General features: G+C 35.9%; 1 protein-coding gene and 1 long non-coding RNA gene across 2 annotated transcripts; one reads left to right on the top strand and one right to left on the bottom strand.

The window, feature by feature from the left end:
- Nucleotides 1-5256: 5256 nt before the first annotated feature.
- On the bottom strand, nt 5257-9889 carry LOC113331948 (dicarboxylate transporter 2, chloroplastic-like). Its single transcript, XM_026578584.1, has 4 exons — nt 8936-9889; nt 7675-7988; nt 6122-6570; nt 5257-5586 (listed from the first exon to the last, which is right to left on the bottom strand). The coding sequence occupies exons 1-4, from the start codon at nt 9797-9799 to the stop codon at nt 5471-5473; spliced, it is 1743 nt and encodes a 580-aa protein (XP_026434369.1). The 5' UTR covers nt 9800-9889; the 3' UTR covers nt 5257-5470.
- Nucleotides 9890-10365: 476 nt separating this feature from the next.
- On the top strand, nt 10366-13979 carry LOC113331815. The gene is made up of 5 exons (XR_003351213.1): nt 10366-10596; nt 11074-11266; nt 12276-12426; nt 12827-13014; nt 13773-13979. It is a non-coding gene; the product is annotated as an uncharacterized LOC113331815 (long non-coding RNA).
- The last annotated feature ends 1439 nt before the right edge of the window (nt 13980-15418 follow it).

Genomic DNA, 15418 nt, shown 5'->3' with positions numbered 1-15418 from the left:
TAATAACGGCTCTATCTTCTCCACCGTCGGATCCCAACGGTCATTTTTTCAAAATTCTCTATAAATACCACTCCAATTCTCTACTCAAACCACACCAAATCACTTTCTTCTTCTTACATCAATTGATTTATTCACTAAAATCTCTACAATTTATTTTTTGTTTAAGTAATAGATTTAAATTTTGTTTTGCTCAATAATGTCGGAGACTCAGACGCAAAAAAGGAAATATAGAACGAGATTTAGTACTTTGGAAGATCATCACATTCTTACTCAGTACATTGGTCTCGGTTATAGCAGTTATCAAGATAAGGAAGAGTTCTGGGAAATCCTTTTTCAAAAATTTGTGGAAGTTTGTGGTGGGAACAGACAAGAACGTACTGCAAAAATCATTCGTAATCGGTATAGCAAAATCAAGACTGAAGTGGATAAGTTTTCTGATTGTGTTGCAAGAGCTAATATAAGTAATCCGGGCTTGGACTATATTAACCGGGTATGTTATTTAACTATGTTTCATTATAGTTGTTGTATATGTTGTTTGTAAATAGTTTAATTTATGCGTATCTTATTTATGGTTTGTTTACATTGGTGTAGATGTTAATTGCGAAGAGCTTACATGTTGAAATACACAAAAAAAACTTTGAGCGAGATGTCGAGTATGAACTGCTTAAAGGTTTTCCTAATGTACAAGTGGGTGTAGCTGAAGATATGAACCAAGATTCTAATCCCCCATCTTCTCAAATTCATGGAAATTTCTCTAGTACGTTTAGTTCTCCAAACCCATTTTCCCAAAATCCACCTACAAGCCAATTCATCGAGACTCCATTTGCAAATCAATTTCAAAACCCTTATAATGTCCCTAGCGGTATCCCTATTCCATTGGGATATACCCCTGGTACGAACCCAAGTACAATACCTGGAACGTCGTCAGGTGGATTTACAGGAGATGCATTTCTAGAGCAGCGAAAAAAGCCCAACTTAATAAAAAGGTCGTTGGGTCAAGCAAACCTGCCACACCATCCTCCCAAGACTCCCAGATGAGCGACGCGGGCAGTAAACTTGTTGATTTTCTAAAAGAATCCCGACTGACAGTCGCACCTCGTCAGGAACAACAAAACCAAATTATGGAAAAGTTGCTAGAGATAACACAACAAAAAATTGAAGTTGCTCGGATGGTAGTCTTCTTGACTGTTTGGAACAAAAGAACCTGTCGACAGACCCGAATCACGAGACAGTCCCGGTGTAGAAGACTCACCTGTATGTGGTGGTAGATACTGTCTCACGCATCTCTGATTGTATTCTGCACCGTATTTGATTTTGTATTGCAGTTCCTTTGTGTGGTCGAAAAAGAAATGTTGTTGAGCCATGAATTGTTGTTGCAACTCCTGATATGCCTGACACCACATCTCCTGTATACAGTAAACACCGACATGAGTTTATATTTTTTCACAAATACAATTTATAAGAAATAATGGACATATGATACTCACAGTTGTACCCTGATTGACATTATAATTGGGTTGTGGATACTCCCCCAAATACTCCATTCCAATAGGCATATGTTTTGCTTCAAAATCAGGGATGCATAGTCGAACTGTCAGATTTTTTGTTGGATATGGGAAGAGATGACGATCGACGGGCACCAACTCTTCAGTGTATGTTCTTCTTCGTCGCGGTGCTGGTTTGCGTACATAAGCATCGTTATCCTGTGTACCATACAAATCCATGTTTCCTTCATATACAATTACACCTGAGTACTTACCAACTGACCTCTCCTTCCACCACAACTTATACTCATGATCGGGTACTTCAACATAATGCAAGGAATTAAGTTGATTGTTGGTGTACAAATAGGCATTGTTGATTTCTACTGTTGAAGAGGATTGCACGGTATTACTGTCATACCAAGAACTTGTTTGAGACACCGTTCTCCAGGTACAAGGCGTTACGACCAAACGGATCGTAAAAGACCCTCTGTGTTACAAACATTTCTTTAGCCTCTACCACCTCGGGGTTAGTCTTCCATTCACTATGGCGACCATACTACATAATCGAATGGGAAGTTATCAATCTGGTAACGCACAAGAGTCACTGAATGGGTACCTGTATCACTCTGTGCGCCTTTTTCAAGTCTCTTTGGTCTCCATATAACCTACCCGCTGGCCACGGATCCATATTTTCATTCTCCGCCTTTGGGTAAGGAAATAGACATTGGAAATATGCCCAAAACCAAGGCTGCAATAATATTAGTTATTATTAACAACTAATTGAATTTTACGGTCACCAATAAAAAACAAGTAAGGAAAGTAAGATTACAAGTGGGTATGAATTCTTACCATCAATGGATACGAAAAGAACTGCAAGTCAGGCTTGTTGCACGTTTCTCCAGTATTCAAGCCCCATAGCATACTACCGTACAAAGCCGAACCCCAATCATAATGCCTCATCACATTTAAATCCCTCATTATACTAAGCCATTTAATCTCAACAACATTGTTCTTGTTTGGGAAAAGGACATTCCCAAAACACCAAATCAGAAACCATCTTGCAATTTGCTCATGTTCAAGAACATCGTTTTCTAGCCTGAGTCTATGGTCGAGAAACGCTTTAATCAAACTCTTCTTGATCCCCTTGCATCTATCCACAACTTAAACTCTCTTGTCGACTAAGTTTCTTGCCTAACTTATTCTATTCCAACAATCACCATATCACCTCCTTTCCTTCTTCTTGTTGTAGCTTTCCCGTTAATATATGGGACCAAACAATCTATGGTTTTGGGGAGCAATCTCATGCAGTTGGTTCATACTAATTTCAGCCAATGATACGCGATTTCCTCGGCCAGTTGGAATTCCGGTAATTTGAGTGAAGTCTAATGGGGTAAACCCTATTTCAAAACTAGGGAAGTGAAATGTATTGGTGGTATGCCACCACCTTTCAAATATACCAGTAGTTAGACAGTTGCCTTGTAGTTTCGGATAATGTATCTTGAAAATTGAACTAAACCCACAATCTTCTACAAGTTGTCTAGCATGTGGAAATCTAGAAACTGCGGTATACATTTCATGAAGTTGGCTTACACTACTTCGATGTTTCAGAGATTTCTGCCTCTCTTCTGTCGAGATTGGGATTTTCGATTTATGATCACTATGTTCTTTAGAAGAAACCGGACTTCTATCATTCATAATTCGTTCAAAATCATCGGAGTACATCTACAACACACATGTACACAAAATCATCACAAAACAAGCCATTTTATACAAAAATTATACAATGCATATATATTGTACAAAATAATCTATCAAACTAGAACAAAATAATCAATCCATCTCAAATTATCCATCCAAATACAATCTCTCCGCCAACAATCTTCCCTAGACATAATACCTATTCATTTAATCATCCATCAATCAAAAATTATCAATACCAATACCATATCCATATCAACAATCATTCATAAACAACAATCACTTTGATTCAATCAACAATATACCATAAATTCAATCAACAAGGTGTCAAACGATCAAACAACATACAATGACACTTTATAATGAACCTAACATCTCCAATTTAATCATAATCAAACTCAAAATTTAATTTAAACCCTAAAATTTGGAACACTCACCTTGGATGATTTTGTTGATGAAACACGAAATTGAAAAAGGCAAATGCTTCACCGTATAGTAAGGAACATACCCATTGAATCTTAGCTCCTGAATCGCACTAGAGGATCTTCAAATCGATAGGGGGTGTGGAGAGGAGAAAAATATAGAAGAAGAAGGAAGACGAAGAAGAAGTGGGGAGCCCGAGCTCGCTTCTGATGAGTTAAACCTATAAAACGGCTACTGAGTAGCCGTTTGGCACTATTCATGCGGCTACTGAGTAGCCATACCGCGTAGGGAAGGGATAGCAAGCCCCCATAGCGAGGTTGGCTTCCTTGTGCCATCCCTTCCCTACATATGAGGGATAGGGAAGGGATGGAGTGCACCATAGTGCTAGCTCTTAGGCCAAGCACAATGGTAAGGGATATCCCTTAGCCATCCCTTACTTGAAGCGTAACGAAATGCGCCCAAAATTCATCTCATTATGGGGAAAAGACATCCACACAACACAAAAACTGAGTCTCCGTGCAAATAGTGCAAAATAGGAACTCAATTTCCGCTTCTTCTTTTTTTTACCATGGAATATTTGTATAGGTTAAAAGATAATTAAGAGAAAACAAAAGGAGATATAATAGGTAAAAGAAAGAGTTTTAGTAAACAAAAAAGGTGAAAAAGAGAAGTTTTAGGGTAAAAGAGTGAAAACCAAAAACGGATACTCAGTATCCGTAAATCATACAGTGAAAAAGCACACGGAAACTGAGTTTCCATGTCTACAAGGCACATCAGATGTGATCAACTTTAAAGTGTAGCTCACGGATATTGCTATTCTAAAGCGATATAGAAGATCATAATAATTGGGTTTCGCTACGATTAAGCTACAGTGAAGCGAAATCGCTTACCATAGTGCTTGGCCTTAAGGATATAATTGAAAAAAGTATGTAAAAGTATCCTTCCTGCTTCTTGCTTTAAGAATTATGAAAACTTGAAATAAACCATCTTTGGAGGGACGGAGGGAGTATCAGGTAAATCTCTCTCGGTAGTCGCCGCGCCCCAAGCAGTAAACAGGACAAATAAGACACTGAAAATGATAGTATTCCCAAGAGCTTTTTTTGGACTCTGTCTAGACCCACTGTTTGGAACACAACCATACAAGAGACACTCTCTAATCCACACAGTTTGTCAAAATCATGTTGGAGAGTCATGTATGGAGGAGGAACTCCAATTGGAAATTAGGAGTGGTACCGATTCTACCGAACGCCTATTGGGAAAATCTCTGACTGATCAGGAACACCTAAAATTTTCTTTTCCCCTCTTGTTACTGGTTACGGGTGTGACATTTCTATCTAACATCTTCCGACCCAGTCTCCTCTTTGCATTGGAGGGTTTCTAGCAAATTTTCTGAGGCCTCAGAACAAAATCACACTAGTATCTACAACCCCTCACCTCTTCCGTTTCTCAAGGGTTGCCCACCTTTTACTTAGCATTCCCAATGGTTGTTTCATTTCGTCCTCAAATTTGTAGAAGATTCTTTCAAGAATGGGCCCAAACATCTGTACAGATTACAGATCATAGCTATTTGGATAGATCTGAATAGATGATCACTTTTCCCTTCATGTCCGCGCACATAAATGATTAACATGGCCTTGCCTTCCTGCAGTTATGTTGTGCCTTTGAGGTTCATTTATAAAATATATCAGTATTTGTAATGCTGACAGAGAATGTACGCAAAACTTCCTTTTAAAAGCTAAGCAAACAGAAGTGTGAGATTCAACATAAATCACAGTGAGCTTAAACTATACCCTTGAAAAGTGATAAAAGCACACCATATAACAAGGGGAAAAAATGATTCTCTTTACATATCTACTACTCGGATATCAATATAGACCCAGGAACTTCCACCAAACTGATCCGACTCCTCCCCAGATAATAGCATTGATTACGGCCATTACAGCTCCAATTTTAAAGATGTCAGGAAGATCCACATATCCAGCTATTGAAGAAAACAAAAAACGAGAATATTGATAATCAGTTGACGAACCCACAAAGGTATCAGCTAAGAAGCATTAGAAATTTGCGAACTAATAACTGAAATGGTTCTCTAAGATTGAACAGATCTCATGATGGTTAAAGCTACACAATTCATGGGATCCACATGTAGATATGATGACTGGTTTTTGTTGTGAGGATTATCTCTTAATCCTACACGTCATCTTCACAATAAAATCACTAGTTCTACAACTTGCAGCCTCATAAACCAACTACGGGTGGTGTTATGAAAGTTTCAGAACAATGTGATTATTGTGAGGATGATCTCTAAGATAAGTTCATCCTCACAAAAAGAATTCTTGAATCACCTCAATGTGGACCCCAAGAAGTATATGCAATAATCATGTAGCATGAATCCCTACCCTTGTCTCACCAACTAAAACCTAAGAAGAATATGAATGAAATCACGAGGAAGTGTTTCATCGTACTGAAAATAAGTGTAAGGAAAGAACTTAATAATGAAAAGAAATGTGTGGTACCTCCATAGTACACAGCAGCCTGACCACTGCTATAGTGTGTTAGAGCACCAAATAGATTAGTATTGTATGCCAGAGCCAATGCAGCCAACACAGCAGGCACTCCAGATGCTAGATGCATAGCAAGAAATGCGGAGTATAAAGCTCCTACATGACCGGTCTGACTTGCAAATAAATAGTGGATAAAGAAGTAGGCTGCTTGAAGAACCCCAAATGCGGCTGGCCAGCTCAAATTGAATGTTGCAAGAGACTTTGCCACACAGTTAGACATCCATGTTACAATACCCATGTTTGTTAATTGCCCTGCCATACCCACTAAAACTGCAAACCACGCCAAGGTATCCCATGCAGATTTCTCACTTAGGCAATCATCCCAATCCAGAACTCCCAATACTAGAAGAATAGAGAGACCAAGCATAGCAGCAACAACACTGGCGATACCAAGAGCATCTCTGCATATTCAGAACAACCACCATCAGAGTATTATCTTATCAAAAACACAGCAATTAACCTTAAGAAATGGCCAGCAGTTGGGCAAATATTTAATGTAGAAAGGGCCTCAAAATTAACCTTACAGATAATGTAAAGATAGGATTGCATAAAAATCACAGCGAAGTACCACTGAAGAGATAACAAGTTTGAATTCTTGTATAGAAGACAATTTCATTTTGCAGAAGATCATAACATGTATTTTAACCAAGTGGCTTTCATATAGAAAAGAGAATAAGGTAATATGACCATTATCAGAAGAAGATACTAACTATATGCAGTACAGATATCAATGGGAAGTAATCTGATATAGCAAGCCCTTGCCACAAAGGTTCTCCCCACAAATGTTATTATGTGATATAACAAGCCCTTTGCTTGAACAATGAAGCTAATCCGCATTGTGTCAATGCGAACAGAATATTAACATATAAACAGGGCAGTGATACCATGTTCTTTTAATTTAGGTAATGATAAGACTTAAAAAGAGAAAAAAAAAGCAGCGCCACAAATAAAGGGTGGAATTTTAACTTGTAAAATATAAATTACTTTTAGGAAGGTTTCTGCTAGTTATGGGTTCTCACATTGCTTTACTAAAAAGCCATATAAAACTACTAGATACTGCTACAAACATCAGTCATATAAATAAGCGCATCTGGAACGTTATCTTGATATTTACTAGATTCCTAACGCTCGAAACCACTTCCCAATCTAAATATACTGACACATCAAAGAAAGAGTCTAATATCTAAACTCTAAAGCTAACTTCTCATTCAAGAGTAACACAGCTACCTCTACCAACCCACAACTAGACCAACTTTTGTGTTTTTTATCCTTTCCGATTAAGTTAAATCGCAGTCGGATCTAGAAAACGTAAAATATTGATGGCAAATGTAACTCGATATTTTCATCAAACTGGACAACTATTCGTGTTCAATAAGTGAAACAACAAGACAATCAATAAATAAAGAGATCTAAAAGAGGAAACTAGATTGTGATTATCGTTTTCCTTTGTTTATATTCTGAAACAAAAAATGAAATAAATACCTCACTCCAGTTTAGCCACTTACCCGAAGACCCACAATGTGACAGCAAAAAGCATTGTCGCAACCATCACCCACTCGTTCTTTGTGACAGGACCCATCTTCTCCAATTTCTTTGCAGCCATAGCTGGAGCCTCAGGTGTGTCTTTGGTCTCAGGAGGGAATATCTTGTATAGGATATATGGAGTAGCAAGAAGAGAACAAAGTGCCGGTAAGCTTGCAGCCTTGAACCAGGAAACCCATGGACTTGCAATTTTAATACCAAGTTCCTCGGCTAATTTCAGGCACAGCAAGTTTTGAGCTGCAGCAGTTAGGAAAAGAGCACTTGAGTTACCAGCAGACTGTCATACATCAACAAAAGCACCGAATAAGTCCAACAAATATCATCAGACAAACAAAATCACGATTAAAAAACTTACTAATAGAAGCTGATATATCAAATTAGCAAACTGAAGCGTGTCCATATTGGCTTCACCTGGAAGATCTCCAAGTCGAAGAACTAAGTCTCCACTTAATAATATAATATAACTACTTTTTCGGTAAATTGGAGACTTTTCTAAAACAAATCGCAAATTTCTACTCCAAAAATGCATCAGAAGAAGTTACACTAATCAGGTTTTTTGCTTGGAGAAATGGGACTATTGGATCACCAAAATGTGATCATACAATCATATCTAGCCTAGGCATCTACAAGTTGCAACACATAAATTGGATGATAATAAGAGTGCATGACAACATAAGTGAGCATAAACAACCGTAGTCTCTTTTATAATGAACAATGGGACCATATTTTGCATGTCTTATGAAAACTTTCCGCACGGCTCGTGCTAACTGTATTTATGATGTTCCAATATTACTGAACGTTCTATGCCGACTTAACCAACCTGAATTTTACTTAACACCAAAATCTACCAAAACTCTGCCAAACATGAAAATCATCCTGAACTCTATCAAACGTCAAAATCACCTGAATTCTACCTAACGTCAAAACCAACTTGAATTCTACCAAACATTAAACCGATTTGAGGACACCGTTTACATACATTTTAATTCTAGTGTTTCTTAAGACAATAATCAAACAGCCTTAGTTTACAAACTATTAATTTCACCAGGTATGTGTTCACTTTTCTTCTTCTTTTTATTTTTTGATACAAATCGTGTACACTTTCTGTTCTTACCTAAATGCATCTTCATTTCAAACCAAAAAAAAATTCAGAGAACAACCTCATTAACAACATAAAACAAAGAAATGCTTAAATTCAACAAATAAACTCCAAGGGACAATCACCTGAAATTGCGATTGACAAAGATAGGATCCAAGTTTCTTAGCCGAAGGATCACCAGGTTTACTTCCACCAGAAAGCGCAAGCGATTTAATTATAGGTAAAAAAACACCACCAGCTCTGGCAGTAGTACTCGGCATGGCAGGAGCAATTAAAGCTTCACTAATAGTTAATCCATAAGATAACCCTAATGTACTTTTCCCTAACCATTTAACAAAGTAAGTAGCAATTCTATCACCTAATCCAGTTTTAACAAATCCGCGAGCAAAGAAAAATGAAATCACAATCAACCAAATAACTTCATTTGTAAATGCTCCGAATGCTGTTGAAAACGCTAAGGTTTTTGTTACTATTGATGTTGTTAAACCTAGAAACGCCCAAGCTCCGACTGGTAATGGACTTAATACTAACCCTGCTATTGTTGATAAGAATATTGATAGTAATTGCCATGCTTCTTTCGTTACTTCTACTGGTTTTGGAACAAAAAAACGAACGATTAATCCAATTCCGACTGATATCACTAACGGGATCAATTTCGCTCCTCCTTGTGGCGCTGATTCTGATTTTGATGGAACCGCTGTAGCAGAAGATGAAGATTGAATCGGTTTCAGGAATTTGTAAGGTTTTGATGATGATGATGATGATGATGAATCGGAGAAGGTGAGTTTAGATTTTGATGGTAAAGAAGGAGATGAGAAGAAGAGAGATGATGTGGAGCATGATGATGACGATGAGGAAGATCTGAGAGTGGTGGTGGTGATGGAGGGCCGATATTTAGACAGAGAAGGTTGTTTTTTAGAGAGAGTGAATCTTGATGAAGAAGATGGAATTAAAGAAGGAGAAGAATACAAAGCAAAGCTCTGCATCATTGAAATCTTCTTCTGGTTCTGATTTTGATTTTCTCTCAGAAGAAAGAAGAAGAGGAGAGAGTATTGTGTATTGGTTAGGGAGTAGAGTGAGGAGGGAGATTAATATGGGAGCATTTTTGTTTGGAAATGGTTCTGTGTATAAACGGACATCTTGTCACTAATCATGACCTTACATTTGGTACAAGATGATATGCCAGTATATTTGGCACGTGAATGTATGTGATGGCTCCAATTCTTTGATGGGGATTGCAATATGGAAGATTTTCTCAGTAGTATATAATGGTGCCGAAAACAAGGTTGGAGGCTTGGAGCAATCCTACTGTCAATAGGACGAAGTAGAAATTAACATTTAATCCCAAAGTTTCGGGCTTTGGACACTCTAGTCCTATACTCTCAAGCCTAATATTAGGAGGTCCAAATTTACCAAATCTGAAAGGGGTTAATCCTTTCTTAAACGATTCAGTCCAAATAAAAAAAATCGATGACAAAAATACCCATCAGATATGATTTCTTCGTAACTCGGTTTTCATTTTTTCATTTCCAACGTCCAACGTCGAGAAAGCTTTTCCAGCCGCTCTTGTTGAAGACGATGTTACTAGTTTCATCTCGTTTTTTCTTTTTCTTTTATCGATTGATTGGTTTCGTTTCACTTGATTCATCAAATTGTTTTTATAAATTCGTAATGTAAAAATTTGGTTTAGGGTTAATTTCATCAATTTGGGGTTCTACTGAGATCAATTTTTATATACATATTCGAGGTTGATTGATGCATTCATCGTCACTACAACAATCTACAGGTATGTTATTCATTTACTTACGATCTTGTTGTGTAATTTTGGAAGAAATTATTATTATCACTATTTTTTGAATAGGTTATTGTTTTCTTAAAATTTTGGGGATTTTTGTTGATTTTAAGATGTTTTGTTGAATTTGTATATTCAATTGAGTATCAATATTAGGTTTTCTTTGAAGGATCTTATCTTGTTGGGTATATGCAGTGAAGAGGGTTGATGATGTTGGGTTTAATTATTTTTTTTTTAATGTAGTGTTTAAAAACTAATCAACTGTACTTCCTCTCGTTATTAGAGGTTATTAGAGTTTATAGAGATTGTTTGGTCTTTTTTATTTATTTGTAAAAGATAGATGCTCATTTTTGGGATAGGAGGAACTGTTTCATTTTGGTGATAATATAACTTATGTTGACATATAAGCTTCTTGCTTATGTTGACGAAGTAGCTTGTCGGCTCATTAAGAAGATATTCATTTTTGTGAAGGTCATAGGATGATGCCGGTTGATCCTGTTGTGCGATGTACATGGATTGTGGCACAAGATTTTCTTGCTAGTATCTCTCTTGCAGCACCACCCAGTGAAGTTTCTACAAGTCAATAACGATGCATTGGAGTGAGATTCTCAATTGATAAGAAAGTTTGTTAATGGCATAGATGGAATTAGTGGATTCACTGTAGGTATTATTAATCTCTCACTATATTGTTTCTTCCTTTTGTGCTTCCTATATATGGATATGAAGTGGACCAAAGAGAAATTGTCAAGGAAATAAGTGGCATGGCTATATTTTTCTTGTTTGGATTTACGCCTAAGTACAAAAAAACATAGGTAAACCCCATTTTTATAAAATTCGATTAACAAGATGGCGTGGTTATACTTCTTTTAAACTAGAAGAAACTAAGAAAATTTAGCAAGAAAACCGTGTTCGCAGACTATTAGGTGTTCTTAAAACTTTGCAAATGTGAAAAGTCTTTTGTGTGTTCAACCAGAGGGAAAGCCAACTCGTCTAATGCTCATGTAAACTAGATAAAACTAAGAAAATTTTAGCAAGAAAAACCAATATTACCGGCAACCCGTTTAATTTGACATAAGATCTTTTTGTAAAGGTTTCATTTCTGGATAGGGAAATTATGACGCTTTACTGCTTAGCGGAAAATGTTGAGTTGTTTATGATCCGCAATGACATTTATAATTAAAACAGAGGCTTCAATTTACTCATTATTCAAGTATCTCAATTATCAAAAATAATCAAAACTTATTTGAATATCCTACTAACAAACCAGTCTTTTTTCTCAAATGTCTTCACATACACGTGAAGGTTTAGAACTTTTGTAGTCGCTAACGTTTAATGTTAGACAAGCTAGTTTCAACTGCCTATACTTTGGAAAATCTTAATGCGTACATAATTGTACACATTGATTCTTGATGTGTACATAATTGTACACTTGTTGATTTTCATGATTATTGTTCATTTCTTGTTGTTAGTTTCAATGATTATTCACCTTTTAACCTTTCTATCTTCTTTTACATGTTCTCACTCTATGAATCATATTTGTAGATGTGTACATATTTGTACACTATTGCCTGTTTTCGCTTTACGAATCATTTCTTGATTCGTTTTATGAACATTATATTTTTTTGCATCGAGTCCATGTATTATGTAGCTTATAGACAAAGTATGTATTGCAGGTGATGGATTGCGACAAAGAAATGCGGTATCCCTGAAGCATCCCTATCGGGATATGATATATGAACCTTTGAAGGCTGACCAAGTTGATCGTTTTTATCCAAAATCACATTACTTCAGCTGCCGATATCATCGTCTATATTTCTTTGGCTTGTAAGTCTTCTTTGTCTATCCACTTTCTGAGTTTTAAACACCTTTACTTTGTTATTGTCACTGCCATATATTGTAATTGCCACATTAAATGAAATGTCTCTATGAAATATTTCGTTTGACCTGACCTAAATATATGTTGTGAACTCCAAATTCTTTGCATTGGTTGGAAAGTTTTGGATAATAGAAAGGAACTAAAAATAAAAATGACCGGATTGAAGTTGGATAAGATTCATAAGACAAGTTATTAGACATTGATGATTTAGTTTTTCATTTCTAGTTTCCCTTCAACATCTTCCTACAGCTCCTGCTAACCATAATCCATTTTGGCAGAAACTTTTATATAGGAATTAAACATCAAAAGTTATTGGATCTCTTTCTTATACTTTTATGGTAAATGCAGGGCCTTGTGTCATAAATGTCCACATAGGTCTACACATGTTGATCGTTAATGTGTACATAATTGTACACCTGCCTATTCTGAAATTCAGATGACTATTGAGAAGTTTTGTACTTGTTTACACATTATCCCTCAATATGGTCATTACTATCATGCTAAATTGATTGTCAACCGGTGCACCAGCAACTAAGGTTAGTTCCTTTCCTTCCGTATTTTCTTATATTTTTCTAAGCATACATTTATTAATAATGTCTAAATATATTATCGAAGAGTGGAATATGTTTTATGGGAGATGGGGATTCTTTCGATCTGTGTTTTGTCTGGAGGTTAGTGATCTTGTTGACAGCTTGTAATCTTTAACAAAATTACAACTTAAAAAATACAAAAAATTCTCTTTGGAAAAGCATTTTGTGAAACAAATTTGCGCATGTTTAGACTGTATAATAGATTTTATAGAGTAGTTGTAAGAAATAGCGGGACTTTGCGAGAAATAACAGTAGTCAAACCTGAAAGGTAAAACACAAGCTTTTGCTAGCGTAAATAACTAGGGTGTACAAATTGATGCACATGTGAAAAACTTGCGTAAATTACTAAGGTCTACATAATTGTACACATGTTGATTCTTAATGTGTACATAATTGTACACATGTTGATATTTGATGTGTACATAATTGTACACCTATTGATTGCCGATGTGCATATAGTTACACACCTGTTGATAGTTAATATGCACACAATTATATATCTGTTGATTATTTAAGCTTTTGTAATAAGTAAATATTTTTTTGCTTCATCATTTTCATGATGTTGGCGATTCTTTTTAGTTTTGGGGTTTGCTAAAGAAAGTTTGCTTCGTTCATATAAGCATATAGCGCTTAAGCAACACCCATTTATTACGAATTCATTGTCGTCTCGATATACTGATCGCAAATTTTGTTTTCTTATGCAGATTCTATACCTGGATGAAGATGGCCAACATATTTGCTTGTCTTGAAGCAAGGTTTGTAGATACTTTTTTCCCAATGATTTAGAAATAGTTGGTATCTTACTTTGTTAAGAGACCCTTTTTATGTTCTGAAGGTGAATAAGTGAAGTTTCCCGTTTAGACATGTTCTTTTCCCTATCCCTTTTATAGAAATTAACATCTTTATATGGTTTGAATAAGTGACCCATTATGAACCGCAACATTGGATGACCTAATTTATTAGAGAGTCATTAGTGATGCTTCTATAGTTAGTTTCATACTTTTTAAGCTAATGTGTACATAGTTGTACACCTGTTGATTGTTGATGTGTACATAATTGTTTACATGTTGATTGTACGCATAAATGTACACTTGTTGATTGTTAATGTGCACATAAATGTACACTTGCTGATTATTAATCTTTGAAACTAGAAATAGTAAATAAGAGTGTTAGGCTCGACTTATACTGCATGACTGATGTAGAGTTTACATAATGGACAAGTCGTAGCGTTTAAGTAGGCATGTTGTTTTAAAGGCGGTAGGTGTTTGTTTGTTCTCTTCAAAGTGCTAAATGCATGTGTCAGTAGACTTTGTTCGTTTTGAATTTTAATTATAAATTTGTTGAACTTATAAACGATGCACTTAATGCAGCAGTTAAGTAGTCCGTAAACCTTTTTTCAGCTTGTCAAATGTTAAGTTGTCAGACTTGATGAACGAGTTAAGTAGTTTGTGAACCTTTTTTGTGTTTGTCAAATGTTTCAGTTGTTGGAATTGATGAATGAATGCATGTAGATCGAAGGTTTCATAGTTTGTGGCATGAGAGCATCGTTTGATTTTGCTTCACATAATTTCCTACGTGCATTGGTTTTTATCTATTTCTTATACTTTTTAATCATGCATCTCATGGATAATGGGAGTTCTGACCGTGATGACCATATAAATTGCGATTTTATAGTTTTGTTCGGAGAGCGTTGAATGGGCTTGGTTATCAGAAGATATTTAGTTGAAAATTGTTGGTAAAGTAGGTATTTGTAGATGTGTACATGTTTGTACACATGCTGGTTATTACTCAAAATAACAACTATCTTCCTTTACCTTCTTATGGGTCCTAATTTAAAGATCTAATTGATTTTCCGTAAACACAGTTACTCAAAATTTTCAGAATTAGCTTAGTAGTAAACTTATTTTCTAGCAAAAGATGAATGTTTTTGATATTTTTTTGTTTTCTTTTTTGATTGTGTAAATAAGGTGCTTGTGTGTCATTAGCTAAATCATGTGGTTGTCGTGGAAGCCTCATTGAGGATGAGCTGCAGCATGAAATGTGTGAGTGGTGCTTGGGTGGATGATTCAAGTTGTATGTGGTGTACAAATCGGTGCGTCTTGTCTTATATGGATTTTTGTAGATGTGTATATGTTTGTACACCAGTGTAAACTAAGATTTTTAAAAAATGAGAATTATATAGTCATATGAGTACTCTTTTTGTAGCTCTCGGAAAGAGCTTTCCGAATATATAAAGTTTACAAATTTTGGACAAACGGTCCAAAAGATAAATTGTTTTTTAATTATTTTTATGTTAATTAAAATTGCTGACATCATCATAAGTCAATGTGGACTAATCTGTAAATATTTT

Source organism: Papaver somniferum, unplaced genomic scaffold, assembly GCF_003573695.1.
Source record: "Papaver somniferum cultivar HN1 unplaced genomic scaffold, ASM357369v1 unplaced-scaffold_128, whole genome shotgun sequence".
Taxonomy (NCBI): Eukaryota; Viridiplantae; Streptophyta; class Magnoliopsida; order Ranunculales; family Papaveraceae; genus Papaver; species Papaver somniferum.
Note: the sequence above shows the minus strand (reverse complement) of the source record. Positions and strands in the feature narration are given on the sequence as shown.